Genomic DNA, 20568 nt, shown 5'->3' on the forward strand with positions numbered 1-20568 from the left:
GAGAATTCCCTATTCAATTCCTAGTAGAAAGAAATACTCATTAATACTAATTTGTATATAATTGGTAAATTGTATATCAACATCTAATTAAGTTAAAACCTAAATAGTAAAGGGTAAATAACTTTCTAATGTAGTACATATAGGTAAAAATCTCATAAAGTTGCTACCATATAGGAAAGTGATTATGGAGAAAACAGGCCCACAAAAGTGGTAGAAATGGCATGGGATAGCCACTTTTTAACATGGTATTTAGTTTTTATCTAGTATTTTTAATGCTGAGCAAAAATAACTACTACTCAATTAAAGTTAATACAAAAAGATGATTTTACCCTTTCTTCATGAGTACTGTGTAAATATTAAGGACATGGTGTCCTTAACATTTACACTGCACACATGAAGTTAAGGGCATGATGTCCTAAAGTTTAACAACGGAAGGTGCAAATACATGACACTTTGTCCTTAATATTTACACAACATTCATGAAGTTAAGGACACCATGTCCTTAATATTTACACAATACTCATAAAGTTAAGCACATTATGTCCTCAACATTTACACTACACACATGAAGTTAAGGACACCATATCCTTAACATTTACACTGCACATATGAAGTTAAGGACATGAGGTCCTAAAGTTTAACAACAAAAGGTACAAATACAAGTTAAGGACATTATGTCCTTAACATTTACACTGCACATATGAAGTTAAGGACATGATGTCCTAAAGTTTAACTATGGAAGGTGCAAATACAGAACACTTTGTCCTTAATATTTACAGAGCATTCATGAAGTTAAGGACAACATGTCCTTAATATTTTACACAGCACACATGTCTAGCACAAGGGTATTTTTATCTGGGCGGGTAAAAATTTATCAAGCACTGGCTAAAGAGTAAATACATTTTAAACAGTGACTAAAAAGTAAAAACATCTCTAATTAGTGGCTAACTGTGCACTACCCCCACGGAAGTGAGTGTACTAAACTTGGGCCGTTGGCTTTCGTAGCATGCTTCGGCCTGGCTTGGGTTATTCGTCCATTCTTTAGTCCAGATTCTCAATGCGCGGTGGGTTTCACAAGCTGCAGCAAAGTTGCTTGCTGGTTGCGACAAAATGGGATCCCTCTTTGTTTGTTTATTTGACTTACTTGTAATTTTAAAGCAAATTGCAAAGAGGTGTAGTGAATAATAACATCCAAGTTGCACAGAATGTGAATAATATGCAAAAAGATTGAGCAAGAAAAGCTGATCAAAGTCAAATTTACTGCATGAGAAAGAACATAATCAACCATTTTATGCTTGTGACATCAGAGATGATTAAGAATTAGAAGAAAAAGACCAACGGAAATGACTATCTTTGTTGATTGCTGTTCTATGTTTTATGTCAATGAATGACATAAAACAAATCCATCAACGGGTTAAAAGCTAAGACAACTTGCATATTATAAGTAAAAACAACAACAAACCCAATGTAAACTCGCAGATTAAATGTATGAAAAGAAAAACAGTTAAGATGTTCTTGAAACAGTTAATAGTATGCTGCATCATTTAAGCATTTTGTAATACTAACTGATGTGATTCACAATATCATATCATGTAATCTAAAGATTGTCTTTTGCTATGGCACAAAATAATGTCAATACTAATGCTAAGCCACGATTATGCAATCCAGATTATAACATAACGTGAACACAAACACAACACAACACGAACAATTGTTATAAGCATCATCACACTGCTAGCCGACTGGTCCAGCTATTTCAATAACACTAGTCATCAAAACAGAAACTTTATGGAACTGGGGGCAGGGCATAGTGAAAGGAGGAAAAAATAACTCAAAAAGGAACCAATGATAATAGTCAATTTAAATCAAAAGGGGAAGATATCCAACCAAGTGGATCAACTTTTATAAAGTTTTTTGCCACTAATATTTATGAGTTTTGCACTCCAAGAGACATTAGGGACATCTGTTCGTCAATAGAACAATCAACATGACACGTTTTCCGACATGAGGAAGGGATTAAAATGAGACCAAGAACTCGCTGTTCCATCGGGGAAGGAGCAGATCTTCTGGTGCTACGGTACTCGACAGCATCTTGAAGAATTATGTTTCCCTGCTTATCAATACAATAAAATGTACCTAGAAAGAACCTCCCATCGCTTATACCAACCAACATTCGCCGATGAAGTAGCTTCTTGACATGAGAAACATAACCTGAATTGTTTGTCTCTAACTGATTTGAGCTTCCAACTTCTGGTACGTAAGTGTCTGGTTCCTTGGTGCTCATTTTAGTCCAATTAAGGTGAATGAAGGAAACTCGAAGTACTATGTGCACAATTGTGTAACTGCAGCTACAGCATACGCTAAGACAGAATTAAAGCATCAATTCCTCTTCCCTGCAGAAAATTAAGAGAGGAAGTTAATCAACTGGGGGGGGGGGGGGTCCATATTTTCACCTTTGACTCTTGAAAATACATGAAGATGCATTAACAGGGGAGATGTCAAGGTACATTCTAAAACAGTAGATCTTTTATTATTTTTCTCCCCTCCTCTCGCCACAATCAAATTAAACTTGTGGTTGCAATCAAGAAATGAAGCCAATACATCCTAAAAATCAAGAAATTGTGATATCAAGACATTTAGATTAGATTCACTTTTCGTTTCGTTAGGCAGTGGGGAAAGTGGAAACAAACTGAAATTGCTTTCATTTGTCACAATCACTTGAAGAAAACCAACCATGGTACTTAAGTAAAAGGAAAAATGATCGCAGAATACTTAAGGAACGGCGGAGGGAAACACGTTGGGATAGGGGCGGATATACCTTGCCCCAAGCGCAGTCACTTCCTCGAATTTTTTACTAGATATGTATATATTGATAATAAACAAAATGAAAATATTGGGTATAAATATAAAAATGACACCGCTTGTCATTAAAGTGATTTATTCATTTGTTCACTTGTTTAAATGTTGGCACCGCTTACGAAAAGTCAATTGTGTATCATTGCACAAGCCAACTCAGGCTTTGACCCCAAAAAATACATTTTGGATTGAGAACATCCCTTTGTGGTTTCACAAACTGAACTTAGACGGAGGCAATGAATTGCCAGTAAGAGGTTATCAATTTATTACTCTTAGCTTCAGACTGAGCAAAGTATAATTACCAAAAGAGAAACATACATGCTAAAATGGAAGCATTGTCTCCAATTGGGATTTGATAATATATATGGATTATCTGAGTCTAATTGCTTGTTAGTTCTTCACATTATCGAAGTTGAACCCATCAATCGCAAATGTAAAACAAAAACTGCGATACGAGTCCCTAGTCCATGTTTATCCAGCTAGAGGGTGTCAAAAAATACAAGTAATTTGCCCCAATAAAGATTTAGATACGAGTCCCCGGTCCATGTTTATCCAGCTAGAGGGTGTCATACAATACAAGAAATTTGTCCTTAAAAAAAAAAGACTCTGACTCAAATGCAGCTGAATAAAATTATACAACTAATATTCCAAACGACATCAAAAACGATGCACCAAAGATTTATGGGTCTAGCTTTTCCCTTTAAAGTTGAACTTATTCCTGCAGGCTACTAATCTATACAATTAAAGATGACTGACTAATACAATTAAAATTAGATATGAAACAATATAATCTACTTAAAATACAATTAAAGTTAGAAAGAAATTCGCTTAATCTACTAAGCGAATTCTTTCCTTTGATAAGCACATTAATCTAGTGAATTAGAGGATGTGGGGGGCATATTCAAACATGTGTAGGCACAAAATCAAAACTTTGTTGTCCGCATTCAAACGATTAAAAAGGGATTTAGGGTTTTGAAGGAATACAGAGAGATAGAAAGGAAGGAACTTACAGCTGATTTCGCGGGAACTTGTGGGCAGGTAGAACGTTTCGGGTACTGGGGTGGACTATATTAGGTGCTCATTTGGGCCAATTCCTTCAATAGTTAGGACATTTTGGGGTCGTTTGGTTTGCAACTAGTTTTCCTTTTGACAATTAATTTTTCTTTTATTGGTTTGCCATTACTTATACTCTAATTATAATTTCCTTGAGAATAAGTACACACTGCGTTACAATGTATGTGAATCTATTTGATTATGCACGAAATTTAAGAAATAAATGAAAACTTTTAAACTTGTGATCCTAAAGACCTAAATAAGTCATAATATTTGTCTGGCTATAGTTCTTTTGAAACTTGTGGTGTTAAACATGCCAGAGTATTTGTGTGACTATAAAAGTTTCTCAGCGCTTGTAGAATTGGAAATTTAAGTTAAATTAGTCCCAAATTTACAAAGCATCATTTTGGAATGGACAAAAATGAAAATAGGTTCGAACATTTTGGGGCCGTTTGGTTTGCAACTAGTTTTCTTTTTAGTTTTTGTGTGTGTATATTTTGGGGTCGTTTGGTTTGCAACTAGTTTTCCTTTTGACAATTAATTTTTCTTTTATTGGTTTGCCATTACTTATACTCTAATTATAATTTCCTTGAGAATAAGTACACACTGCGTTACAATGTATGTGAATCTATTTGGGTGGGGGGTTAAAGGCTGGGGATGGGGTTAGGGTTACTTATCGGGCGGATTGGACGAGTATTTACGCTTAATGGTTCGACTTATTGGTTATCGGCTTGTAAATATACTAATTTGTTAGCCATCCAATAAGATATCGGGCAGATTAGTGATTATCGGGTTCGTTTATCGGCTAAATCAAATTGACAATAAAAATTATATAAGTAAGGTAGTAAACAATAGAGAGACGATCCAATCACAACCACACTCTAGTAGGCTAATGAAGCTTTTATTGTTAATGAGAGTTTCTACTTCTTTAATTCTTGTAAAATAGGCAAGCTAAAATACAGTGAAGATCCTTGACCAGTAATGAAGTACATGCAGATCAGGAATGGAATAGACACAAAGGTTGAGAAGCCAAGGAATCAGATGAAGGAGCGGAAGAATAGAGCCAAGAAAGTACGCGGTGTCAAGAAGACAAAGGCAGGAGATGCTAAGAATAAATGATATGCAAGGAACGGTGCCCTTAAACCAAATGCATAAAATGTTTGCCGTATTTTTTATGTTTCTCTGGACATTTATATTGAATCCTTTCAATTTTGGTTTAGTCACGCACATTAAATTTGCATGTTTATGTGCTAGTTCTTCTAAACCTAGAGAATTTGGGATTATAGCGTTTTTCTTAACATTTCTGTTTCATAATTACCGTATCAAATGTTTCGACAAGAAAAAAAACAGTAATGGAAATCCAGTTAACATAAATTATGAACATAGTTTTTCTTTGGTTACTAAGTTAAATGATTCATTTGAACAGAAATATATCGAGAACTATCTAGATCTGTCTAGTCCCACCCCAAAAATAAATTATGATGACCAATCGGATTAACGGATAAAAATATAATAATTCTAAATGGATTAACGGTTTAACCAATAATGAAATTGAGTAATAGTCTCCCAACCGATAAATCGTTAATTATAAAATTTCAATCCATTCACCAATCGTTACTCCCGATAACCCGATGCCAATAAGCCAATAAACTACTTTTACGGTTCGATTAACGGTTACAGTTCGATTTTAAACAACTCTAGATAGGGTCGAGGTAGGAGGTGAGAGTAGAGGGATATAGGTGGGCTGGAGCGCCGAGGAATCAAGGTGAAATCTTCGACTAAAATACTGTGCATGAATGGTATGAACTGGTGCCTAAGTTAGACAATACGGGCAAGGGGGCCAAGGGCGGGCGAGAGTCGAGGCTAAGGGGTCGGGGCAGGACAGGGGTGGGCGCCGGTGATCGAGAGTCGAGGGTTCGAGGTTGAGGGTTGAGGGTCAGGGTAAGGAGTGGCGGTCGAGGTCGATGGTGTCGGGGCGAGGGTGTGGGGGGTTGGGGCGGGCAAAGAGGGGAGGGGGTCATAAAGGTTTGTGGCCTGGGAATATTGGTGGGTTTGATTATGGGAGCGTTGGGTGGGTGGGAGGTGGAGGTGGAGGTGGGGTTGCAGATGGTTGAAAATATTAGTCGGAGAATTTCGAAAATTCTTTTCCCTCGTCTTGCTAGGAAAGCTATTTTTCTGAAATTAGGGAAAAATAAGTTTTTAAAGAAAATATTTTTAAAAATATTTAAGCCAACTAAATATAAAAAATTTGAAAAAACTCAAAAAACATTCCTCCACCAAAAATACCCATAATATATAATATGTTTGGATTTATATTAAATAAACTAATATATATAAGTTTTTATTTTCAATTTTAACATAGCTTTCACAAAGGATTAGCTAGATCTTGAGACCGTTACCCCATTGTTTGTGGTATAAAAAAGGTCACAATTTGTTGTAAATAATCTTGCTATTACTAATACCAAAATCAAATACTTCAACCAATATATCATGACATAAATCACCACTTTGTTTAGTTAAAAGTATTTTTGGAAGGTTTAAATAAATTGAGTCAAAAGAAACTTCTTGATCAAATGAAAAGACAATTTTTCTCAATTGTTTAAAAAAAATATATTAATACCACATGGAAATTGAAAGCTTTTCCATTCTTACAGGCAAATAAACCATCCTCCGAAAGTGTAATAGGTTACTTGTTTAGTCCTTTGCACCAAATCAATGTATTAGTGCCCAAATGATCCATCAAAGCGACAACCATGTCAACTGGACATTCGTATCGGCGTGCTGCGAAGAATGGTGTTTGAAGAAGGATGGAAAACATGGATGTATTTTACCATTCTCAGCGTGTTTGGATGACTGTTAATGTATCATATTGTATTGTATTATATTGTTTGATGAATATAATATTTGGATAGATTATATATATTGTTTGCCGTAGTTTCATCATGTTACACATAAAAAATATGACAAATAAACTTGCAATATTACTAAGAAAAAATAGGATATGAAGTAGAGTTATTATATAAAAAGTAGGGTAAAAGATAAAATATGATTATTTAATAATAAAGAAGGACAAAATGAGAGGAAAAAATAAGGTAACGACGCCACCACAACAAATCCGTTGTTACATAAAGTGACATTTTTCGTCGCTACGTAGCTATGAATTTAACGATACGATACAATAAAATTTAAATAATAATCAAAACAAATATTGTTAAAAAGTAACAATACGATACAATACAATGATTAATAACCATACAAACAAGCTGTAAATGTCACTCATTGCAAAAATATTTTGGTAGCTTGAGAGACCGTTAAGACATGAAAATCCGTTGTTCCCATTTTTTTTGCTTATACTTATTTGAGACACTCAGTAGACTCATGAATAAGCAGCGGTGTGAGGCTTTGTCGCTGGTTTTGGAGTAGGTGATAAAGAGGAGGATGAATGCTTATTTCCCGCATATAAAAGAACTAACGACTAGGTTAATAATTGAGTGACTGATTAATTTCCATTTGTGTTCAATGTATTTGGCACGAAGGAAATATTTTTCAGAAAAACTAGTCTCCCCAACTCAATGAATATATTTTTAAAAAGAATTACATAAATATTATTTAAAAAAAATATTTCAGTTATAAAATAAAGGTTAAGATCTGGAAATTAAAAAATATTCATCCTATATTGCGAACTCAGTAAAAAAAGAATTTATGTATCATAGAGTCCTCAATCATCATTTAAATATCGAAAAATGGTCAAAATTGTCCTCGAACTATCGAAAATAGCTCAAATATACCCTCCGTTTGTTTTTGGTACCAAATTTGTCCTCGCCGTCTAAAAATTGGACCATTATTACCCTAAAACTAACGGCTGCCACATCAGCTTTTGGACATACTTAAATATTACGGGAAAAGGGTTAAAAATGCCCTCAAACTATCGAAAATAGCTCAATTATATCCTCCGTTTTGTGTTTGGTACCAAATATGTCCTTGACGTCTAAAAATTGGACCATTACTGCCCTAAAAACTCACGGTCGTCACACAAGCTCATGTGAACAACAAAAGTCTATCTCCAACAGACGGTCCTCCATCTTGACAAAAGCCCCCACGAATAAAATTTCTTTCTCCATTTTCATTTGTTGACTCATCGAAGTGTTGCTCCTTCCAAATAATTAAAGCTACACCAATCTTATTATTAGAAATTTAGTTGGGCTATTATTAAGATTCACAAATCTATAAAAAAAAAAAAAAATACTATACAAGAAATAAAATACCAACTTTTATCACTTAAAATCATAAATCTTATCGCAAAAATGGAGGTGAACAACAAAAGATGTATATTGCAGTACTCCTATGGCTAGCTATCCAAGCTCATATCTCAAAAAGGTCACAAATCAGTTGTAGAGGTATATCCTTTTAAAAACAACTCTCATAAAAAACTCGAAACTATTAGAATGAAACCATCATCTAAAATACTATACCCTTTCACTTCCAGCCTTCATCAACAGAAAAGAAAAGAAGACCGACCGCAAATAAGACCTAGATCCAAAACCTCATACAAAGATACATTTTTTAGATACCACCTAATCCTTCCCCTTCTCACTGGCCTAGCTAGCAGGCAACATGAAGTGCTTCACTGCGCCTTCACGAGAAATACAGCAACCCCTCGCAGAAAATGGAGAAAGAAATTTTATTCGTGGGGGCTTTTGTCAAGATATAGGACCGTCTGTTGGAGATAGACTTTTGTTGTTCACATGAACTTATGTGACGACCATTAATTTTTAGGGCAGTAATGGTCCAATTTTTAGACGTCAAGGACATATTTGGTATCAAACACAAAACGAATGATATAATTGAACTATTTTTGATAGTTTGAGGGCAATTTTGACCCCTTTTCCATAATATTTAAGTATGTCCAAAAGCTGATGTGGCAGCCGTTAGTTTTTAGGGCAATAATGGTTCAATTTTTAGACGGCGAGGACAAATTTGGTACCAAAAACAAACGGAGGGTATATTTGAGCTATTTTCGATAGTTCGAGGACAATTTTGACCCTTTTCCGTTCAAATATATTCATACTTCAATTTTGTTCCAGTTTTATAATTTTATCAGCTTAATTTCACAAGTTATTGTACTTCCTTGTAAGTTTCAGGAAGAACGCATCACTCTTGAAGATGTAGAGCCTTTTTGAAAATATTTTTATCAAATTTTTTCGCGAAGACAAAAATAGAATTAGCTATACTTTTATTATGATTCTAAAAACAAATTGTGAAATAACACAAACTGAAGAATTGAATCTTATGTCTTCTCAATCTATTTTCCTCAAAGGTTGCAATACTAGCCTTGTAATGAGGTTTTAGTTACTAAAGTAAAAAAATAATGATTAATGATGACTCAGTTTGAATAAATTTTATTTTCGGTTATTTCATTATCATTTGTTCAAGTTTGCATACCCAAGTTAACTCGTAATATTATACTACAATTGATTTTGCTCTATTTTCTAATTTCTTTCATCGCCAGTGATCTTTTCGAGAAAACAAATTTATGGTCCCTAAGATTTGAGAAAACTTGAAAAATAATTTTATGTTTATAATTTTGGAAAAGAATAGTACTGGATTCTTTTGCTAATTAAATAATTAAAATATCTAAGTATTTATTCTCAATATTAAAAGAAATAATTTATTTTTGTTGATACAAATTCTTAATATTAGCTCATACTGAATTTTAAATATTTAATTGCAATTAAATATTTTTAATAATATTATTTTATTTTAAAATCGCAAAAGAATCGTATTTTGGCACTTTCTTAGCGTTATTGACTTTTGCCAATAATTTCCCTCTCTCTCTCTCTCTCTCTCTCTCTCTCTTTCTTTTTATATTAATAAAGATATTTCATAGTTATTTATTCTAATTGTTAAGGGTATTTTTAAATACATAGGGTGTTTTATATATATATATATATATACACATATACATATACATAATATTGTTATAAACTATAATTATACCCAAGGAAAAGAACATGTAAAAGATAGTTATTATTTGATTAATATAATTATTTCTCATATTTCTTAATTATGGAATCGTTTGGGTCAATCCTATATTTTAGTAGAATGTAAATTGGAGATGAAAAGGAAACTTTATTAAACGTAAAATCTTAATGAGTTTTAAATCCTAGATGTTAGGAATTTAACTTAATTCAAATAAGAAAAAGTTTAATAGCTAAAATTTTAATTTATTTCAAAATCCTAAAATTGCAATTTTATTTAATGTGAAATATGTTTTCAAAGGGTAAAAAAGCAAAAGATATTTTGATAGGGGCATCGTGTTTTTAATATAGTATAGATACGTGATTTTTAAAAATAATTTTCTATTTTCTGATTAGTAAGCAAAAAGTTGTCCCAAGAGTATTTACATATAATTTAGGACAAACTATAGAGAGCGGGGCGGGGAGATGGGTGGGTGGGCCAGGGGATGGGGGTTGGTGTTGGGATCGAGGCTAGGAGATGGGGTGTCAAGATCAGTGGTAGGGGGACATGGCCATAGTCGCGGTCAGGTTGGGAGTGGGGAAGGCAAGGTCAAGCGATAGGGGTTTGCGGTATGCAATGTGGTGGTGGTTTGGGGTAGGGGTGTGTTCGGGTCAGTGCATGAGGTGGGGGAGGTCAGGGTCGGGGTTAAGGGTAGGGCGCCTAGTAAGAGGGTGTGAGTCAGGGTCAGGGTCCGGGGGGAGGGGGGTCGAGGTTAGGGCTTAAGTCTGGTTTTGAGGAATATGAGTCCACATGAAAAATATTTTTTCAAACATTTAAGTTGACATTCTCCTTTTAAGCTCTTTTGAATATTCTTTATCTACGAGCAAAATTAACAATAGGCGATCTTCTTTATTAGTAGTACCTTCCATCTTTGTTGGTGCTAGAACAAAAAAGAATTTAAAATTGGGATAAGGGCCAAATATACTTTTCGGATATTATATATATTTAATCTCAGTTATACTATTCGGATAAATTATCCATGCCGTTATACTATTCAGCCAAAATTTACCCCTATTATCAGCAAACTTTTAAAAATTACCCCTCCGTCCGTTAGGTGGCCCAGAATCTCCCAAATTATTTTAATTAAGTCGCATATTCTTCTTCTTGATCCACTATTTTTGAAGTAATTGGCATTTACCTATTTTTTTAATTGAAAACAATAAGAGAAAGAAATATTAAAATAGTACAACGGTTAGTAAATAAAGTATAATAAATTAAAGAATCTAAATTAGGTAGCTTGTCTAAATTCCAAAAGTATTTACATTACCCCACTTTAATGAATTCGTTGCACCAAAGGTATGTAGACTTTGCAAGCATTAGTGATAGAAGTTGAAGTTCCTTGGAGACTTTACATTGTCGAATTCAACTTTGTTTTAATCATATGCTTACACATTGTGCACTCCTAAGCTAGTCAATCGAACTCTAAATAAACCAGACAATAACAAAATATGTTCGAATATTCATCTACATACATGATGATCAACTGCATATAATACACAATAAATAGACCCACTGAATTCTACCGTGTGTATATGGTTGAAAATTAAATAAAAATTTGAACCAATTTCAAACCCATTATCACAGAAAGAGAAGTGGATGCATTGGTAATTAAAAATATCCATGAATAATTTGTACAATGTAGTACCTTTAGTATTTACATCAATTGTTTTTCTGAAAATAATGGAGCAAGAAGAATAAAAAGTAATTTAAATAAAAGAAAATTGGGAGATTTTGGATTACTTAACAGATCAAGGAGTAATTTTTAAAAACTTATTGATCGTAAGAGTAAATTTGACTGGATAGTATAACGGTAGCGATAAATTTAGCCGAATAGTATAACGAATATTAAGTGCAGACAATATTGGAAAGTGGACGATTTCCCTTTAAAAATTTGTAACAAAAACTATACTAGTGGAAACTAAAGGACTTCCCTTTTAGTATGTTTTAAGCATATATAATAGTTTTGACGAAAAAGGACCTTTTTAATTTAATACTAGAAAATAAGATTTTATCATGACATAAAGTTTTGATTGACTTTTATCTAAACAAAATATTTGTGTTTTCGAGAAGAAAAAAGGGAAATTTCTATGTAAAGAGTCACATCAATAGACCACACGACTTACCAATGTGTCATATTTCGGACTTGAGTTGGGTAAGTGTGTATATATATTTCATATCTGATAAAAAAATAGCTTCTCTTTAGTTTGTCGAGTCTTCTTCTTCAAAAAAATCCAGAGACTCATTCAGTCATCAAGAAAGCCATATTCAGTCATCAAGAAAGCCATATTCAGTCATCAAGAAAGTGATTCATTCATCAAGAAAGCCATATTCATTCATCAAGAAAGTGATTCATTCATCAAGAAATTAAGCCTAAAAGAAAAATTGAAGGATGGATAATCAAGAAAGCGAAAAGATGTTGCATTGGAAGAAACACTATGTTGTTGGTACCGGTTTCTATGGAAGCTCGGTATATTTTGCTTCACCAATGGGGGATCCCTCTTACTTCTCTTCTCCCCCATTTGCTGCAGTTAAATCGTCTGAATTTCAATACTCTTCTCCTCTGAGAAAGGAAGGGAAGATTTTGCAAGAGCTTAGGGGCTGTCCCTACATTCTTCATTGCTTTGGTGAGGACGAAAGCCTTGAAAATGGCAAAAGTACCTATAATCTGCTGCTTGAATTTGCACAAGGGGGGACACTTAGAGATTTATTGAATTCAAAGGTGGGAAAGAAAATTTCTGAAGAAGAGGCAGCCTATTACACTTACCAAATTTTAATGGCCATTTTTCACATTCATAGCAAAGGTTATATTCATTGTGATATAAACCCCCAAAACATTCTTGTCTTTCCTAATGCTGTAATTCATGCTAATGGAGTAAATAATAGATTGAAGTTGGCGGATTTCGGTTCAGCACAAAGGAAAGGAGAAAAAACTTGCCTAAAAAGCAGTATGTATCTTGGAGAGAGTCTCTGTTATGTCTCCCCTGAGTTTATAGAGAAGGGAAATTTTCAACCAGTCAGCGATATTTGGTCCTTGGGCTGCATTCTTTGTGAGATGATCAGTGGAACCATGGTTTGGTCTGAAGCCGAAGCCAAAGGAAAAGAGGATGGATTAGAATTGCATATTGTTTGCAAGCATCCGAAAATCCCAAAAGATGTTTCTGCTATTGCGATGGATTTCATAAAGAAATGCCTTGAAAAAAAGCATGAAAGAAGATGTACAGCAGAAGATTTGATTAAGCACCCCTTCGTACAAAATTTTCTTGATGCTTCGACTGACTGGATTTCAAAGAGGGACATGTTCACCGCACACAGTCGTGACACTCTTGGTAGCCATTTCATACCATTCAAGCTTTTCCCCTAAAGTTGAATTACAGATGTGTATTAGTTCGTTATTAGCGGTAGAGTTCGTTAAAAGTAGAGGAATACGTATAATTCATATTAGCTTTGATAGTTGTGGCCTGATCTATGGCCTTCTTACTGATACTAAACCACAGTATTAGCTTTGATAGTTGTGGCCTGATGTATGGCCTTCTTACTGATAATAAACCATATTAGCTTTGTGTGGACCAACTGTAAATGGCTCAGGAGGATCAAGCTAGTTGCAAATTGTCTTGAAATGCAGCAACTATATGTTAGATTGGTTATTGTTTTGTCTACTTTGTAGTATATGTTACATGATTGCAGGAACTTCACATGTGTTTCATTTACTGCTTACATGAATCACTCAGTGATCTAAGGTGGGAGCATGGTCGTAATTATCTGGTCTTAAGAAAGTTATTTTCTTTCTACACCCTCTCAATTGTGCATTTACCACTTCTGAATTGTGACACATGAGCAGCTTGTGACTGCAAATTTTTCTTCCAAAGAGCATTGCTATAAAAAAAAATTTCCAAAGGAAAGAAGTCAAGAACCAAATAAAATACATATATGGACTAAACACCACAAGGATTGCAGTTAACAACATGGTCTTTCTCCAGCTCCAAGAAAAGCCTTTTTTTTTACTAGTGCAGAAGTAGCTTTTTGATGTCAGATGTTCATTATCTGTCTATGTATGTTGTTCCATAAACGATCATGGTCCGTACAACTGTGTCAATTGGTATGGAAAAGTTAACCCCTGAGGACATACCGGAGCCTGCAGCATGTTTGAAATCTAAAAGCAATTAGAAAGAAATTCACTCAGATTTCATCTTTTCCTAATAGTAAGTTTCTCCGTATATAAGATATTCATGAGGACCAGAGGTATTAAACTCCTGGAGGCAGCAAGAAAAGTAATACATAGTTCATTTAAGATCAAGTAACTGAAATGACTAGAAGATGGTCAAATATCTGGTACAGGTTAACGGATTCAATATCCAACTCTACAGCATCAAACAAGTTTGAACTCTAATTTCTTTCAGATCATGCAATTTCGCAGTAGGTGACAGAAGGTTCTTTGGATGAATCATAAAATGATGGCAATCTACATAATAACCAAGAGCCACCAGGGAGAAAGGAGTGAACTACAGCTTTTGTAATATAAATAGGGTCTAACTTTGTGATTAGGCTTTATCAGGGAAATTTGATATTTTGATTAGATTTAATCTTATCCTGTTTTGTCACCTAGTTTGGAACTGATCTATAATTTAATCCCTTTAGCATTTAATCTTTGTTTGAAAAGTTGGATTTTTATCAAGATTTTACTATATTATTGATTTCTATTAACTTCTCTTGAATTCCCATGGAAATATGTTAAATATGGCTAATTGCTAGGGGAGGGATCAGGGAATCAGATCCTATGGGCCCCAAAATTCTAACAGCTAGTATATTGGCTTAGGATACTGTTAATACGTTTGATGATTCCACTTCGAGGAAAAATTAAGCAGTTATCACTTTAAAATTTGGAATCAACATATAGCAGAAGAATTAACAAGTTCTGTGTAAAGAAGCAACAGGCTATTAATATAGTCAGCATGCAACGAACCAGATGAATCAAACAACAGGCTATTGATATAGTCAGCACTCCGTCATTTCATTAAGTTGTGGGCTTCAATATCCACATCAATTAATTTCTAGAAACAACAAAAGCAATGAACTTTTTACCGCTGCGGGTGAGGTTGCCTTACTTAAACCAATTACACGACCAGATGAACCACCTGAATTCCCTGCATAAGGTAGTAAGTATAGGTCAAAACTAAGTTTCCCATAGATGCATAACCTGATGAATAATGAGTTTTAGACAAGGAAAAGTAATCTATTTTGACCATCTTCAGCGATTAGAAATTGAATCAAACCAGCATTCTGCCCTGACCTCATGCTCAAGTAAACCACATTATTTAACTGGCTCTGCTCTTTTTGCCTTCTAAACAATGTCTTACGTCCTATCCAAACAGTGCATTGTGCAGAGGTGACCATAGTGCTATTCACTAAACTTTTCTCGCAACCAGTAAATCTCTTATATGGGAAAAATGGTTACCAACATTAATGGCAGCCTCTGATTGAATAGGTCCTTTAATGGCGGCTCCATTTGGTGCCGTATTTCCCTGCCTAATCCACTAACTACCTGTAATATTTGAAATAATCAGATAAACTACAATAATATCCATTTCCCCCCATGATTATGCTTCTTCTATCTTTTTTTTCCTTTCCCATTGCACGGAGAAACACGAGCAAATCAGTTTAACAACTTAATCAGTTTTAAGATTTTGCTTCCCTTTTGGCTAGGCCTAAGCTGACTTTCTTGGGAGTTGATAGTATATAGCATTATGAGTTGAACAAAATATTTCCCTTATTTATATCAGATGACATTACATACAGCAAAAGCAATGAGTTGACCTTTTATAGAAAAGGAAACATTTTACATCCTAAGAGGAAATGAAGATTACAAGTTCTCTACTGAGTAGGTTTAGCAGAAATGCATGAAAAATAAATGCTAGAAAGGCTTTTCCCTGGGAATGAAACCATAGAATGAGTCTCCACATGGAAATCTTTCTGAAATATAAATAAATTGTAGATAAGTATTATCCCAGTTGTCAGACTGTTTTCAAATCCATAGGGATTTCCAATGGCAAAGCAATTTTGACCTACCTACATGTAAGCCATGGGAGGTACCAGCAGAGACTTGGTTTTATTTCATCACCTTCAACGTCAATCTGCAGTTGAATATTAGACAACTAAAACCAGGGGACTCTTCAATCCAATCAGCATGTTTAGATATCGAAAGTTGTTAGACAACTTTATTCTGCACATCATTTTTTCATGTTTAGTATCCTATAACGTTTTTAGCTACTTGCTTAAGATTTGTATCTAAATGATCCAAACAAACGTTTTTAGCTACTTTTTGTCGACTATCACTATGAACAAAATTACTATCACTTGAATTTTGCAGCTAGTCAAATAGTGTCATATAAAATAGAACGGAAGGAGTTAGGTAATGTCATCTGTGTAATAGTTTTCTTCGACCATGAAATTTGGGTAAATAGAATTGTCTTTATAAAGATGATCAAAATAGCTATTAAATAAGAATAGCAATTGGAAACCATATTATGGAACAGTTATGATTTAACACCTTGAGAAAAGCCAGATCATAGCTGGATCAACACCTACGATCTTCGCTCCCTTAGCTATGCTTTCTCCTTTAGCATTTACTAAAGAAACCTGAATAGAAACCTTTAAAATTAGAATGACTTGAAACGGAGCAGTGCGGTTCAATATCCAGATAGGAACAGAAAACAAAGGGATAAAACACCAGGAATGCAGAAAACCTTACAATGCTGCAGTCCACTTTGATCAGTAGCTAATTTAGCAATGACATGGTAATCGGTAACCTGCGATAAATTCAAAATAATCATGCCCCATTCTCAGAGAACTGTTTGATTTCAGAATTATAGGTACATTATATTTGATCAATACTGAGACAAATTTATAGCAAACTCTGAAGCAAGATTTGAGGCAGGGTTAGAAATTTAGACGAGAGAACTGAATTTCAAGTGTGAAAATTTTGGCGGCCGTAAGAAAGTAAAAACCATTGGAATCTTAAATACAAGTCTAACACATTTGACTTTCTTGAGAAGAGGCATTTAAATTTCTTGATATAAGCAGCAGGAGAATTAATCCAATTAAGATGGAAAATTGAAGATATTCATTGCATATTTGTAATCCTTAAAGTTGAAAAATCATCCAATGTGACCAAACTTATCCCAAATGAAGCCCGAACCTGTCCCTTCAACTGTTGCATTCTCGTCGTTGGCTAGCACCGTAGTAGAGCCATTGAAGCCTTTAGCCAACTCAAGGTCCTTAATGAAAACAACAGAAGGGGGAGTTTCCTGCATTTGCATCATTAGTTCTGTTACAGCATTTCGAACTGATAAACTTACGAGTCAACAAACATGATAAGACAAAGATGATGCGTTGATGCTTTCATCTTACTGTTGCTGTGAAGATTTCTTATGATTTATTCATGACCTGATTAAGAAACATTTAAATTTTCTTTTAGGTCTGATTTATGTCCTTCTTAGTGATGTTATACCATATTAGCGTTGTGTGGAGCAACATACCAATTCAAATGGCTTAGAAGGAACTTATTGTTCAAGACAGCTGTCTACTTAGATGTCCAATACTGTTAAATTGTCTTGAAATACTTGATAGTTACCATTGTTAACAGATAATTAGTTAATGCTTATCAAGAAATTTGACTGTAATTACTTAATAAGTGACATGATCGTGTGCATAGAACTTAATCTCAAAAGTACTTCACTCTTCACATTACAAAATAGTTCTTAGCACTAATCAAACTGTTCCTGATTTCTATTCTAATAAAGCGTAATGGTTATTTGTCACTTGTTTAATATCATTTCAACAGGAAATTGTTTTTGAGAAATACAAAAGGAGCACCAAATTGGCAACAACAATTCATTGTTGAATTTATCTTCATTTCCGTCATACTTAAGTCAATTACTACTAATACACAACACCCAATAAGAAAAACAAATTATTAGTGTTTTCTTAATTCTTTCTTTTTCATTTATTTACTGGAGTGCGAAATTTACCTCAAAGAGCTGAACTACTATCAATTCTTCTTCTTCTTCTTCTTCTTCTTCTACTTCTTCTTGGCAGAGTGATTAGATGTCTTAAAGCAGCGGCAGAGTGATTAGATGTCTTAACACTGTTCAAATTAACACTTTGATATGATTTTTTCTCCATCAAACTTTTTGACCATTACTTTAATATTTTCTTCCAAAATCACTAATACAATGTATAAACCAAATTAATATCTTAACTTCCATTCCCACTCAAAAAGTGTCTATAATATAATATAGAATGGAAGGATTAGTTAATATCATATTTGTCATAGTTTACTTCCACTGACCAATATATAAAATCTTTTTGATGGAGAAATTAGAATTGTCAGTATAAAGCTGACCAGTATAGAGAATAAATTAGTAACAAAATGACAATTGGCAACAACAATAAGTAATAGGTTGATTTAACAGCTTAAGAACAGCCAGATCATATGCTGGATCAACACCTACGATCTTCGCTTCCTTAGCTACGCTTTCTACCAAATGGTTCTGCTATTAAATTAATTAGAACTAATAAGCTTACCAATTATATTACTATAGATGATAAGACAAAAAATGATGCTTTGAAGTCTTTGTCTTGCTGAAGTTCAAAGAGCTGAACAACTCTTATCTTCATCTTGCTTAAGTTCATAAACTCTGAAATTAAAGCACAGTAGCAGAGTTAGACGAATAAACAAAAGAGGAAACAAAGAGAAGACGTAACAATTAAAGCTTTACATATTGGGTTTGCGAATTTGTTGAAGAAACAGAAGAAGGGGGAATTTGAGGTTGATGGGATTGCAAATGAGGGGAGGATACCTCCAAAGACGACGGATAGTGATGTATTAAAACCAGACCAGATAATGTTAGACTACGTGTCACAACTGATACTTTTAGCGCCATCATTCTTTCTTTCAATTAATGACGGCCTATTCTAAAAGTTTTATTTATTTATTTTGGGGTGTATTGAAAAAATTAATATGTATGAACGTGTGTTGCATGTTAATAATGACACATGATGATTTAAATATTTATTTTATTAAAAAATAATAATATTTAATTAATGAGAGAAATTTTATGTATAATAATACAACAATCATCTAAATGCCGAAAAATATTACTCCCTCCATTTCAATTTATGTGAACACATTTGACTGGGCACAAAATTTAAGAAAAGAGAGAAGACTTTTGAATTTGTAGTGTAAAATGAGACATATATTTTTGGTGGCTATAAATTATTGCATAAAGGTAAATTGTTTCCAAATAAGGAAAGAAGTTATTCTTTTTAGTACGGACTAAAAAGAAAATATATTCACATAAATTGAAACAGAGGGAGTATTACATTAGCATAATACATGAATTTAAAATAAAATGACACCATCAAAACTTACACAAATGAAATTTTTTATCATGTTAGTTAGATAATTATTGTAACGACCCGCCGGTCATTTTGAGAATTAGCGTCCCGTTCAACGGCTTAAGGTCTCGAGCAATTTCGTATGGTGATTTTGGACTTAGGCGTACATCCAGATTTGGAAGCCCGTAGGATAATTCGGCGCATTTTGGCGAAAATTGGAAAGTTGAAGTTTTGGAAGGTTGAGAGGTTTGACCGAGGGTTAAACCTTGTTGATAACGGGTTCCGATTTTGATTCCGTAATTGGAGCATGTTCATTATGTCATTTATGACATGTGTGCAAATTTTGAAGCCATCCGGATTGATTTGATACGTTTTGGAACGCATTTTGTAAGTTGGAAGATTTGAAAATTTATAAGTTCGATTCGAGGTGCAATTCATAATTTCGACGTTGTTGCATGTGATTTGAAGCCTCGAGTAGGTTCGTGTTTTGTTACGGGACATATTGGTATATTCGGACGGGATCCCGAGTGGTTCAGATGAGTTTCAGACGGGTTTCAGATTGTTTTGGAGATTTTGTTAAGGCTGGTTTGGCAGTCACTGATGCTGTAATGACTCAACTAGTCGTTTTACTTTCTAGATCCCCGTTCCCCTAATAAGACTCCCAGCATGTGCTTTTACTGTTTTATGACTTGCGAGGATAGTTAATTCGGGTTTGGAAGGGTTCGGGTTAAAATCAGAACACATGGTTCCTTATTATTGTCTTAAGAGGGTTAAGTTTGACTTGGATCAACATTTTCAGTAAATGACCTCAGAACAGGGATTTGACAGTCCCTATAGGTTCGCATGATAATTTTGGACTTGGGCGTATGTTCAGATCAGGTTTCAGATGACCTGGGAGCGTTTCAGCGCATAAAGTTGAAAGTTGGCGCATTGAAGGTTTTAGAGTTCTTTAAATTTGGGTTGAAGTTGGTTTTAGTGTTAGCGAGGTCCGTTTTGGATTCAGAGCCTTGGTTTGAGACTTGCACGTAAAATTTGGTGTCGTTCCGAGTAGTCTAAGTATGATTCGGCGCGTTCGAAGCAAGTTGAAAACTTGAAGTTCATAATTTGATTCAATTTGGTTTTGGGGTATGATTCTTGGTTTCATTGTTGTTTTATGCAGTTCGAGAGTTCGAGCAGGTCCGTATCTTGTTTATGGGCTTGTTGGTGCATTTGGATGGGGTCCCGAGTGGCTCGGGTGTGTTTTGGACC

At 34.3% G+C, this 20568-nt stretch overlaps 3 protein-coding genes across 7 annotated transcripts; 1 reads left to right on the top strand and 2 right to left on the bottom strand.

Annotated features, from left to right (window-relative positions):
* Positions 1-1859: 1859 nt before the first annotated feature.
* Positions 1860-4001, bottom strand: LOC104120270 (uncharacterized). 2 transcript variants are annotated; one of them, XM_070192017.1, is made up of 2 exons: positions 3867-4001; positions 1860-2393 (listed from the first exon to the last, which is right to left on the bottom strand). In XM_070192017.1, exon 2 carries the CDS (start codon positions 2282-2284, stop codon positions 1928-1930), a length of 357 nt encoding a protein of 118 aa, XP_070048118.1. In that variant the 5' UTR covers positions 2285-2393; positions 3867-4001; the 3' UTR covers positions 1860-1927. The 2 variants fall into 2 exon arrangements, with proteins under 2 accessions (XP_070048118.1, XP_070048119.1); XM_070192018.1 differs by lacking the exon at positions 3867-4001 and adding an exon at positions 2454-3786.
* An 8195-nt stretch (positions 4002-12196) lies between these two features.
* LOC104103185 (mitogen-activated protein kinase kinase kinase 20-like) lies at positions 12197-13630 on the top strand. Its single transcript, XM_070191647.1, has one exon. The coding sequence runs from the start codon at positions 12317-12319 to the stop codon at positions 13286-13288; it is 972 nt and encodes a 323-aa protein (XP_070047748.1). The 5' UTR covers positions 12197-12316; the 3' UTR covers positions 13289-13630.
* Positions 13631-13830: 200 nt separating this feature from the next.
* Positions 13831-18808, bottom strand: LOC104111172 (protease Do-like 5, chloroplastic). Of its 4 annotated transcripts, none has more exons than XM_070191651.1 (9): positions 18702-18808; positions 18508-18620; positions 17952-18067; positions 17120-17228; positions 16668-16730; positions 16472-16560; positions 15991-16144; positions 15007-15068; positions 13831-14059 (listed from the first exon to the last, which is right to left on the bottom strand). In XM_070191651.1, exons 4-7 carry the CDS (start codon positions 17138-17140, stop codon positions 16069-16071), a joined length of 249 nt encoding a protein of 82 aa, XP_070047752.1. In that variant the 5' UTR covers positions 17141-17228; positions 17952-18067; positions 18508-18620; positions 18702-18808; the 3' UTR covers positions 13831-14059; positions 15007-15068; positions 15991-16068. The 4 variants fall into 4 exon arrangements, with proteins under 4 accessions (XP_070047752.1, XP_070047749.1, XP_070047750.1 ...); XM_070191648.1 differs by having other exon boundaries at positions 15007-15894; XM_070191649.1 differs by having other exon boundaries at positions 15007-15462; positions 15987-16144.
* Positions 18809-20568: the final 1760 nt, after the last annotated feature.

This window comes from Nicotiana tomentosiformis, chromosome 12 (assembly GCF_000390325.3).
Source record: "Nicotiana tomentosiformis chromosome 12, ASM39032v3, whole genome shotgun sequence".
Taxonomy (NCBI): Eukaryota; Viridiplantae; Streptophyta; class Magnoliopsida; order Solanales; family Solanaceae; genus Nicotiana; species Nicotiana tomentosiformis.

Bases quoted from the DNA above. Each gene is read 5' to 3' on its own strand.
- LOC104120270 (XM_070192017.1), bottom strand. From the start codon at position 2,284: ATGAGCACCAAGGAACCAGACACTTACGTACCAGAAGTTGGAAGCTCA.
- LOC104103185 (XM_070191647.1), top strand. From the start codon at position 12,317: ATGGATAATCAAGAAAGCGAAAAGATGTTGCATTGGAAGAAACACTAT.
- LOC104111172 (XM_070191650.1), bottom strand. From the start codon at position 17,140: ATGCAACAGTTGAAGGGACAG. The intron at 16,561-16,667 runs GTTTTCTGCATT...GTTTCTATTCAG, and splicing joins GTGGACTGCAGCATTGTAAG to GTTTCTTTAGTAAATGCTAA. The intron at 16,145-16,471 runs GTGTTAAATCAT...AATGATGTGCAG, and splicing joins ATGATCTGGCTTTTCTCAAG to AATAAAGTTGTCTAACAACT.